This window comes from Elephas maximus, chromosome 7, assembly GCF_024166365.1.
Source record: "Elephas maximus indicus isolate mEleMax1 chromosome 7, mEleMax1 primary haplotype, whole genome shotgun sequence".
NCBI classification, from domain to species: Eukaryota; Metazoa; Chordata; class Mammalia; order Proboscidea; family Elephantidae; genus Elephas; species Elephas maximus.
Window position 1 is genome coordinate 69,809,942 of NC_064825.1, and position 12,008 is coordinate 69,821,949.

The 12,008-nt window shown below is 38.1% G+C and overlaps 1 protein-coding gene across 1 annotated transcript in view; it reads right to left on the reverse strand.

The window, feature by feature from the left end:
* COPB1 (COPI coat complex subunit beta 1) overlaps nucleotides 1-12,008 on the reverse strand; it is a 43,311-nt gene that overhangs the window by 17,106 nt on the left and 14,197 nt on the right. The window contains exons 8-13 of the mRNA XM_049890491.1: nucleotides 10,410-10,529; nucleotides 9,077-9,184; nucleotides 8,848-8,994; nucleotides 8,250-8,395; nucleotides 7,004-7,100; nucleotides 273-433 (exon numbers count right to left, since the gene is read on the reverse strand). Coding sequence (XP_049746448.1) covers nucleotides 273-433; nucleotides 7,004-7,100; nucleotides 8,250-8,395; nucleotides 8,848-8,994; nucleotides 9,077-9,184; nucleotides 10,410-10,529 — 779 coding nt within the window. The remainder of the gene's footprint in view (nucleotides 1-272; nucleotides 434-7,003; nucleotides 7,101-8,249; nucleotides 8,396-8,847; nucleotides 8,995-9,076; nucleotides 9,185-10,409; nucleotides 10,530-12,008) is intronic.

Consider the following 12,008-nt stretch of genomic DNA (forward strand, 5'->3'; position numbering starts at 1 on the left):
CTTATCGTTTTACATGTGATTAAAATAATTTTATTTTAAACAGGACATGGCTATTTCAATTAAAACAGGTGTAAAGGCAGAGGATTGTATCTATCAACATAATTGGTAGGGGAAAGAACTTAAACACCTTCCTTCTTTAAAGTACCTCAAATGACAGAGACTTTCATTTTAGCCATAAAAGCAAACTGACAAAAGAAATCATTTCACCATTTTATACACAAGAATAATAATTAAAACAGTACAGCTGGAAGGGCACAGGTGCATTATGTTACCTGTCTTCCTCCTTCTTGGTGGGTCTAGAACTGCTAAGGGCACTCTGAGTTGCGTAGGTGCCCATCTCAGTTACCAATTTCTGAACTGGCCCCACAGTTATTTCTTCTTCAGGTTTTAATTCACCTGCTTCTTTCTTTATTTCTGATTCTACAATTGGGATCTAAAAGTCAATTGGAAACATCAATTTAGTATTAATATCAACAGTGTCATAGATTGTATTATGTCTCCCAAAAAGTGTGTGTGTATCAACTTGGTTAGGCCATGATTCCCAGTATTCTGTGGTTTTCCTCTATTTTGTGACTGTAATTTTATGTTAAAGAGGATTAGGGTGGAACTGTAACACTCTTACCACGTCACATCCCTGATCCAATGTAAAGGGAGCTTCCCTGGAGTATGGCCTGTACCACCTTTTATCTTCCAAGAGATAAATGGAAAGGGAAGCAGGCAAAAAGTGGGGGACCTCAAACCATCAAAAAAGCAGCAGCAGGAGCAGAGCGTGTCCTCTGGACAGCCAGGGGAAGATTGAGGACAAGGTCCTTCCTCCTGAGCCGACAGAGAGAGAAAGCCTTCCCCTGGAGCTAAAGCCCTGAATTTCGACTTTTAGCCTACTTTACTGTGAGAAAATAAACTTCTCTTTGTTAAAGACATCCATTTGTAGGTATTTCTGGTTATAGCAGCACTAGATGACTAAGACAGAATTTGGTACTGGGAGTGGGGTGCTGCTCTAACAGACACCTAAAATGTGGAAGGAGTTCTGAAACTGAATGGATAGAGGAGCAGCAGCGACAGAGGGCCAGCAGAAGCAGAGAACCTGCAGCGGAAGAGAAGCGGTAGCGACAGAACCAGCTGCAGCAGAACCAGGAGACCACCACGAAATGGCGCTAGAGGTGACCCATGCAGCAAGAGAGCTGAGTGCCTGTGCACAGGAGGCTTCCTAGTGGAGTGGGGTGCCTTCATTACTTACCAGTGGAGCTACAGAGCTGTGGAACACTTGCCCCAGCAGGGCAGAAGTGGGCGTGAGGCCTGAGAGCCCAGACAAGAAACAGAAGTTGAAGAGACAAGGAACACAAGAAGCCAAGCTGCCTCAGTCTCAAAAGGTATGGCCATGACCTCAAGGGTTCAAAGGTGGAGCCATGGCCTCTGGTGTTTCTAAGGGTGGAGTCGCCCTCAGATGGACTAGGATAATGATGCACTTAAAGCTTAGGGAGCATAGTTGCTGTCCCAGTGAGCCTGGAAGGTGGAGCTGAAGCCCAGGGCCAAGGGGCCTCCACTCAGAATCTGGAGAGTATGGCTAATACCTAGAGTCTGGAGGGCAAAGCCATTGTGTAAATTTCTCAGAGAACAGAGGATTATTTTCAAAGCTTTGAGGGCTAATGTAATGTGTTCTGCTGCCTTGCTTGGTGCCTGTTATGCCTTCTTTCCCTCCAATTTCTCTGGTATGTAATGGAAATGTCTAGCTTGTGCCTGTTCTGCCGTTATACCTTTAGAAGCAGATAACTTGTATTCTAGATTTCACAGATGAAGAGGAATTTTTGGATTTTGGACGTGGAGTTAAGACTTTTGCTATGATATGATGGAATGAACACATTTTGCATGTTGCAAGGATATGATTTTTTGGGGGCCAAAGGGTGGAATGTCATGGATTGAATTATGTCCCCCCAAAAATGTGTGTATCAACTTGGTTACGCCACGATTCCAAGTATTCTGTGGTTGTCCTCCATTTTGTGATTGTAATTTTATGTTACAGAGGATTAGGGTGGGATTGTAACACCCTTACCAGGTCATATCCCTGATCCAATGTAAAGGGAATTTCCCTGGGGTGTGGCCTGTACCACCTTTTATCTTACAAGAGATAAAAGGAAAGGGAGGCAAGCAGGAAGTGGGGGAATGCATACCACTAAAAAGCAGCACCAGGAGCAGAGCACGTCCTTTGGACCCGGGGTCCCTGTGCCTGAGAAGCTCCTCAACCAGGGAAAGGTTGAGGATAAGGTCCTTCCTCTAGAGCCAACAGAGAGAGAAAGCCTTCCCCTGGAGCTGAGGCCCTGAATTTGGACTTCCAGTCTACTTTACTGTGAGGAAATAAACTTCTCTTTGTTAAAGCCATCCACTTGTGGGTATTTCTATTATAGCAGCACTAGAGGACTAAGACAAATAGTAAGCAAAATCATATTTAAATAATTCAATCATTTCTATAGAGAAGGCAATCCCCCAATGGGGTTTTTGGAACCTGGAATTCTGCTTCCAATTCTTTTCTTTGCAGGATGACGAAGTGGAAGAACAGATTTTGGACTTGGATGTTCTTGGGTTGAATTCTTCCTTTGCCACTGACTAGTTGTATGGCCATGGGCAAGTTAAATAAAGCATGCTGAGCCTCAGTTTCTTTTTGGGGGTTAGATTAAGGTTTACGGAGCAAATTAGTTTCCCATTAAACAATTAATACACATATTGTCACATAGGTTGCCAACCCCATGACCTGTCAACACTCTCCCCTTCTCGACCTTGGGTTCCCCATTTAGTCTTGCTTTGTTTTATGGAGCCTCAGTTTCTTAATTTGGGTTAATGGGAAATATTAATTCTACACAAGTTACTTAATAGGGAAATATTAAGGGGAGTGCCTAACACCAAATAGACACTAAATTGTATTTTTTCTTCTCCATCCCTCCCTTGAAATACTAATGAAAAACAGCATTCATTCTTCAAAACTGAAATAAACATGACTCATTTGTACACAATAACCTAATCAACTATCTTAAAAAAAAAAAATGGCTGTTATGTACTGATTCCCTAATACCAGTCTATCATGTAATTCAAGAGCTCTAAGAGTCTTCAATCACTATCTATTCCAATGCCTTCATATTAAAGATTAAAAAACAAACAAAAAGAAAGCAAACAAACACAAAAGACAAAACTGGTATCCAGTCTGGTTAAGGAACTTATATCCAAGATCGTGGAGCTAATTACTGACAGAACCAAGATTAAAACTCAGTCTCCTGACAAGAAATCCACTGTTCTTCCTGTTCTACTACAAGTATAAGGAAATACTATTAGTTTTAAGACACAGACATTCTAAAGTCAGCCTTGTTCTTAAAATATTTACATTTTCCTTTCAGAACATATAGACTAAAACTGAGTTTTTTTGTACCTATCAACAATCAAACTAAATGTAAACGGTTTAAATGCTCTAGTCAAGAGACAGAGTGGCAGAACAGATTAAAAAAAAAAACCCAGACCCATCAATATGTTGCCTACCTGAGACACAAAGACATAAACATGCTAAAAATCAATGGATGGAAAAAAATATATCAAGCAAACAATAACCAAAAAGAGAGCAGGAATGGCAATATTAATTTAGTAAAATAGACTTTAAGTCAAAATCCATCAAAAGAGACAAAGAAGGACATTGTATAAAGATTAAAGGGTCAACCCACCAAGAGGACATAACCATGATAAATATCTATGCACTCAATGACAGGGCTCCAAAATACATCAAACTCCAACAGTATTGAAAAGAGAAACAGACAGTTCCACAATAATAGCTGGAGACTTTAACATACCATTAACGGTGAAGGAACGAACTAGGAAGAAACTCAATAAACATACAGAAGATCTAAATAACCCAACCAACCAACTTGACATCATAGACATATACAAACACTCCAACCAACAGCAGCACAGTAGGCATTCTTCTCTAACGCACATGGATCATTCTCCAGAACAGACCGTATTTTAGGCCATAAAGCAAGCCCCAATAAATTAAAAAACATCAGTAAAATGCAAAGCATCTTCTCTGATCACAACGCAAAAAACCAAAAAACCAAACGCAGTGCCGTTGAGTCTATTCCGACTCATAGCAACCCTATAGGACAGAGTAGAACTGCCCTATAGAGTTTCCAAGGAACGCCTGGCAGATTCAAACTGCTGACCCTTTGGTTAGCAGCCGTAGCACTTAACCACTACGCCATCACAACTCTATCAGACTATAAATCAATAACAGGAAGAACAAGGAAAAAAATGAAATGCATGGAAAATGAACAATACCTTAAAAACCACTGTGTAGCAGAAAAAATTACAAATGAAATTTAAAAATTCCTAGAATTAAATGAGAATGAAAACACAACATACCAAAACCTTTGGGACACAGCAAAAGCAGTGTTCAGAGGAAAACTTACAGCAATAAATGCACACATCAAAAAAGAAGGGCCAGAATCAACAGCTTAACTCTACAACTCAAACAAACATAAAAAAAAGCAGCAAAAGAAACCCAGGGTCACCAGAAGAAAGGAAATAATAAAAATATTAGGACAAAAATAAAAGAAACAAAACAGAATCAATGAGACTAGAAGTTGGTTCTTTGAGTGGATCAATAAAATTGACTAACCACTGGCCAAACTAACAAAGGAAAAGAGTGAAAAGATGCAAATAACCAAAATAAGAAATGGGAAGAGTGACGTTACAACTGGATAAAAAGGATCATAACAGAACATTATGAAAAAATTGTACTCCAACAAAGACTGGAGAAAAAAATTTGGCAATGACATATCTAACAAGGGTCTAATCTCTAAAGCATACAGAAAATTTCAACAGCTCAACAACAAAAAGGCAATCTAATTAAAAAATGGACAAAGGACATGATCAGACATTTCACCAAAGATGACATTCAGGCGGCTAACAAACACATGAACAGATGCCCACAAACATTAGCCATTAGAGAGATGTAAACCAAAATCACAATGAGATACCACCTCACCTCGGCAACAATGGCACTGACAGAAAAAACAGAAAACGACCAATGGTGGTGAGGATGTGGGGAGACTGGAACTCTTACACAATGCTGATGGAACTGTAAAATGCTACAACCACTAAGAAAAACAATATTGCACTTCCTTAAAAAGCTAGAAATAGAAATACCATATGATCCAGCAATCCCACTCCTTCATATATATCCTAGAGAAATAAAAGCTGTGACACGCCCACACCCATGTTCACTGCTACATTACTGACAATAGCAAAAAGATGCAAACAACCTAAATGACTGTAAATGGATGAATCGATAAACAAACTGTGGTACATGCAATGGAACACTTCACAATGATAAAAAATAATGATGAGTCTGCAAAAAATCTCACAACATGGGTGAATTTGGAGGACATTATGCTAAGTGAAATAAGTCAATCATGAAAGGACAAATATTGTATGATACCACTATTACAAAAGGTAAGAAAAAAAAAAGCTTACACACAGAAAGAAACATTCTTTGATGGTTACCAGAAACAGAAGGGGGAGGAAGGGAGAATCAGTAAAGAGTAGACATGTGTTAACTGTGGTGAAGGGGAAGTCAGCACAGTGTGACAAGGCAAAAGAAGATGCTGTGCAGTACCCAAGAATAAAGGACAACTAACATAAACACTACAGCATATACAATCCTGCAAAAAAAATAACAAACAATAATTTGTGCGATGATACAAAGGTAGATATGTATGCTAAATAGGTGTGGGAAGTCACACAGGAGTATACCTGCGTGCATATATAGGTATGACTATAGATATTTCTATGTACGTATTTGTATGTACTGCACATGTATTCATATACATAGTAGAGCACACAGAGGACACAGTTATGGAAACTTAGACAAAACCAAACAGCTTATAACTGAGTTAACTGGGCTGTAAGGCTAAGGACCATAATCTCAGGGACATCTAGGTCAATTGGTATAATGTAGTTCATAAAGATAATGTTCTACATCTTAGGTTGGTGAATACCATCTGGGGTCTTCTTAAAGGTTTGTGAGCAGCCATCTAAGATACAACTATTGGTCTCTTCCTGTCTGGGGCAAAGGAGAGTGAAGAAAAACTAAAGACTCAAAGCAGCAATTAGTCCAAAGGACTAATGGCATATATGAACAACAAACAACCTCTTCTTGCCTGAGATTAGAAGAACTGGATGGTCCCTGGCTACTACTTCTGAACTGCTCTGACCAGGAACACAATAGAAGGTCCCAGTTACAATGGGTGAAAAATGTAGGACAAAATTCAAATTCATAAAAAAGACCAGACTTACTGGTTTGAAGAGACTAGATGAATCCCTGGAACTATGGCCCTAGGACCCTTCAAACTTGTAACTGAAGCCACTTCTGGGGCCTACCTTTCAACCAAATGATAAACTAGACTTTAAAATAAACAGTAACACCCATGAGGAAATGTGGTCCATAGAACAGTCAACTATACGTGACCAAAAGGGCAACATTTGCCTAAAAGCAAAGACGAGAAGGTAGGCAGTGGCAGGGAAACAGGACTAATGGAAACAGGGAACCCTGGGTGGAAATGGGGACAGTGCTGACACATTGTAGGGATTGCAACCAATGTCACGGAACAATCTGTGCATGAATTATTGAATCAAAAACTAATTTGCTGTGTAAACTTTCACCTAAAGCACAATAAAATGTCAAAAAACAAAACAATTTTATGAGCTTTTTTCTTTTTTTTTTTTTAAAACACAGTACCCTTTGTTCAAACAAAATCTTATCCTGAAAGGTAAACGATATAAATACAAGAGCTGTGATGGTTCAACAGATGATGGGGGGGGTACTCCCTCTAATTGCCCACATCTTCTAGGGCTTAATTATCTTAATGTATTAAAATGCATTTTTCAGGGTTCATTAGCCCAGATACTACTAAATAAAAACACAAAGCAAGCCATTCCAAAAAGTAGGATTTATTAAAGTAAAACATACCTCCCCTAGGGACCTTCGGACCTCGGTCATCACACTCTGAATGTCTTCCTTGGTACTACAGTATTCTCCCAAGATCCATAATGCTCCTCGGTAAATCCTAGAACAAGAATACAAATTCTGAAACATTGACCTATCAAACAAATATTGACACAGAGATCTTTGTGAATTCAAGCTCAAGCAAGAAACTAAGATTCTGGATTATAAAGAACTATGCATGAAAATTTAAGAAAACATAGCAAATATATTATTAGTTTCTTTGACTCTTTCCAGAAAGAAAATAACTGCTCTCATTCATTGTTCCTAGGAACATTCTAAAATTGGGTAAACCCAGCAGTAAAAATAATACCAAAATGTTTCCCAGGAAGGGGTTATCTTCCATTTATGACAGTTTTAATGTAAAAAGTAATTTACTTTTTATCTGTCATCACTAAAAAGAGGCAAAGTGCTGAACAGACAATGGACAAAAAAGGAGTGTAAGGGATCAGTAAAAAACAAAACAGAAACTCCCAGAAGTAAAGAAAGCAACAAATTTCTAGTTTGAAATGTTAAACTTAATAAAAGCTTTAGTCATGTTTTTTCTAAGATTTTCATTAAACTTACGCAGGAAAATGTTAACTACAGAAACTGAAGCTCTAAGAGATTATGACCATCAGAGCAAAACCTTAATAGGATTTTATTTTTCCTCACGAAGGAAGCAAATCTTGTTCACTTATATAAACACAATTTCATACTGTAAAAATAATTTTGTATTGGCCATTTCCTTCCTATCTAGGCAAACTATAAGTCTGTTAGAGTCTATCAATCAGATGCTGTAAATGAAGCAAAATGTGGCTGCAACACTCCTTTTGCATTAGCAAAGACTATTTGAAAGGACACATCATGTCAGATTTAGGCTGCATTTTCAATCCTTCTCTTTAAATTGCTAAAGAAGGATATAAATGATAATGATATCCAAAAAGTGATGCCACCTAAATATGCGCTCCTTAGTCACTTAGGATTCAGATCTTTTGAGGAAATCAGAATAAAGAAAACTAGCCAAATTACTCCTGCTTAAAAAAAGCCTTCTGCCCATACAGTAGGAATCAACCAAGGGTGAGGTGACATTTATTACCATGCTTATTTTATTTTATTTTGGCTTGACTGTCTTGAATCTCCCTCCATTATATTTTCTATCAACTGACCCTTTAAAGACAGAAACTGATAAAATGCTTACTTGACCTTGTATTTTAAAGTACTGTAAACTTACTTGACAGATTTAATAGCATGAAAGACTTCAAGCATCTTTTCAACAATAAGCATTCTCAAGTTATCGAAGCGCTGAATGGCTTCACGAACAAACTCCAGGACATCAGCAGCTGCTGCTTCATTATTGTCACTGAGAAATTCCATTAACTAAACAAAGAATGAAAAAAAGTGGTGGGGGGAGGGAGGTAAATAGAACAACTGCATGATTTTCAGGAAGAAATTATGTAAGGCCAAAACTAAACTCACAAATCTACAAAGAATGTAATTTTCAAATACATAACAAAATCTGAGTTCAGAGACAGCATTATCACCTAAACTAAGCCACAATGGCTTTTTTTATGTTATATGCAGCAAAGTTTATTATAAAACTCACAATAAAGAGCAGGTGGAAATCCACAACTCACAATAAGTTGAATAATCGTAAATTATAACTAAAAGTAAATGACTTTAGAGAAAATTCAGAGCTGAAAGGCAAAATCTGGACCATGAAATTGAGTGATTTTGGACAGCTGAGATTTCTGGAGCTTAACTGGTGAATAACTAGATTTTTAAAAATTCTTGTAGAGAATTTCAAAATTAAGGCAGTAAGAATTACATACCACAGGAATGACATTTGCAGCCATATCTGGAAATCGGACAGAACAGGAATGCAATGTTCGCACAAGGAGTTGTCTGTATTTGTCAGTATCTTCATGCTCAGATACGTTATTGGTTTTAATCACTTCCTTTTTCAGGACAATAACGAGCTATAGAACAATGTAAAAATCAATCAGAATTACATCACATTTGGCCCAACAGCTTGTAAGTACTGTGAGAGTTTTCTTTTACCTCTTCAACATTCCTAGAAGACACAAGATCCAGTGCTAACTGTAGAGTTTTCTTGCGTACTTCTAAGTCCGGTGTGCTCAATACTCTTAGGATGTCCATAACCAGATCCTGTAAAAAGAGCAAAAAATCCAGAAGTTACACCAATCTTTCTGGTCCCAAGAAGAAAAACTTAACTGTAGAATAGAGTTCTGTCCATCGTCACCTTAATCTTTAGATCAATCATAAAATCACCAGTAGTGGAATAATCAGATATTTTGGGTCATCTGATGTGACGCAATCCAAGGTATACGGTATCATATATGGTCCGTTCAAGCTGAAAACGTTTACACTGAATTAAGCTTCAGATCCAACTTACAGTTTACAGAGATACAGAGGTTAGAAGAACAAGCTACACACCACCACAAGAAAGTAACCACACATATCCAAAAGGAGGGGCATTTTAGAGGACATTTGGCTTGGTCTCAACAAATCAGAATCATGAAAAAAGACACTATTCAGACTTAAGAGAGATACCAACCATACATGTTATCTGGCCATGAACTGAACAAACCACCCACGTAAAAGCAATTTTGGGACAAATGAGAAAATCTGAAACTGGACTTGGTAATTAGAGAATATTAGGAAATTTTTAACAATTTCGTTAAGTGTGGTAATGCTATTTTGGATCTGTAGGGAGGAATACTTTAAAAAATCTATGGCAGATAAGTATTTTCAAAACAGCAAAACTCTAACTTACAACTGGTTTTATTTTTTAAATTTTATATTTTAAAATAATTTGAAATCATTTTAAAGTAACAAAAATAGTAATTGTAAACACCTGCATACCTTTTCGTCTACAATCACCAATTGTTAGTATTCTGCCACATTTGCTTTATCATACTCTCTCTCTAATCCTGAACATCTCAGCCTATTTCCCAAGAATAAGGATACCTTCTTACATAACCGTAATACCATTATTAAACTCAGAATTTAATATCAGTAACACTATTAACTAATATACTGTCTATACTGACATTTCTCCAATCGTCCCAAAAGTCCCCTGTATAGCTATAATCTTGTTCTGATTCAGGATTCAATCCATGATCAGCATTGCATTTAGTGGTCATGAAGTTTCATCTGTTAACAATCTTTCTCATGGATTAAACAGGCATTTTTACAGCAAAGGCCATACTTCAAAAAAAATATGGTAATTCAAGAGTTACACTTTAACTGACCAAAATTTAAACTGCTTAGTTGCCAAACCTTCAAGTTAATCAAGATGGCAAGGCTTGGGAATTACCTCAATCGAAAAATAGATTATTTAGGATCGATCTCTCTTTTAGACAACACTTACCTGTAGTACTCGCTCATGAGCAGGATGTTCTTTTAATTCTATCAAACGATCCAGAACTATGAGCTTTACATTGTTATCACTCTCCTTAATAATTAAATCAATGTAACACTGAGCAGCAGCCTATATTAAAAACAGAAATACAATATAAGAACACATTGTTGTTGGGTTCCCAATAAAAATAAAATTTAAAAAACTAAAAAGCCAAAAATAAGGATTGAAACAAAGGAACAAGGCAGAAAAAAAGTAGACAAAGAATCTCAAAAAGCATCACTTTGCCCCAAAACCAGTTGTTTTGGGGCAAAGTCTAACACACCTGCATTACAACACAGAACAATTAACAATATAAAAATAACCACGGTTCTTAAATGCTAGCAAGTGGCTATCTAAGCTGCATCAATTGGTCTCAACCCACCTGGAGCAAAGGAGAATGAAGAACACCAAAGACACATGGTAATTATGAGCCCAAGAGACAGAAAACCAAAAAACCAAACAAAATCCAGTGCAGTCGAGTTGATTCTGACTCATAGCGACCCTAAAGGCAGAGTAGAATTGCCCCATAGAGTTTCCAAGGAGCACCTGGTGGATTCGAACTGCCGACCCTTTGGTTAGCAGCTGTAGCACTTAATCACTACATCAGCAGGATTTCCAAGACACAGAAAGGGCCATGTAAATCAGAGATTACATCAGTCTGAGACCAGAAGAACTAGATGGTGCCCGGCTACAACCAATGACTGCCCTGACAGGGAACACAACAGAGAATCCCTAATGAAACAGGAGAGCAGCGGGATGCAGACCTTAAATTCTTACGTCTGAGACTAGAAGGACCCCAGAGGCCACGGTCCTCAGACCTTCTGTTAGCCCAAGACTGGTATACCATTCCCAAAGCCAACTCTTCAGACAGGGACTGGACTGGACTATAACACAGAATGATACTGGTAAGGAATAAGCTTCTTGGTTCAAGTAGACACATGAGGCTATGTGTGCAGCTCCTGTGTGGAGGGGAGATGAGAAAGCAGAGGGGAGCAGAAGCTGGCTGAATGGACACAGGGAATACAGGGTAGAGAGAAGGAGTGTGCTGTCTCATTAGGGGAATATCAACCAGGAGTACATAGCAAATAGCAAGGTATATATAAATTTTTGTATGAGACACTGACTTGATTTGTAAACTTTCACTTAAACCACAATAAAAATTAAAAAAAAAAAAAAAAAAGACCGTGGTGATATCCTCCCACAAAGACTGTTGTTGTTAGGTGCCCACCAGTCAGTTCTGACTCACAGCGACCCTCTGGACAACCGAACAGATGCCCAGGCCTGTGCCATCCTCACAATTATTGCTGTTTGAGCCCACTAGTACAGCCACTGTGTCAGTTCATCTCATTGAGGGTTTTCCTCTTTTTCAGTGACCCGCTACTTTATCAAGCACGATGTCCTTCTCCAGGGACTGGTCCCTCCTGAGTACATGTCCAAAGAACATGAAAGGAAGTCTCGCCATCCTCGCTACTAAGCAGCATTCTGGCTATACTTCTTTCGAGACAGATTTGTTTGTTCTTCTGGCAGTTCATAGCATATTCAATATTCTTTGTCAACACCATAATTCAA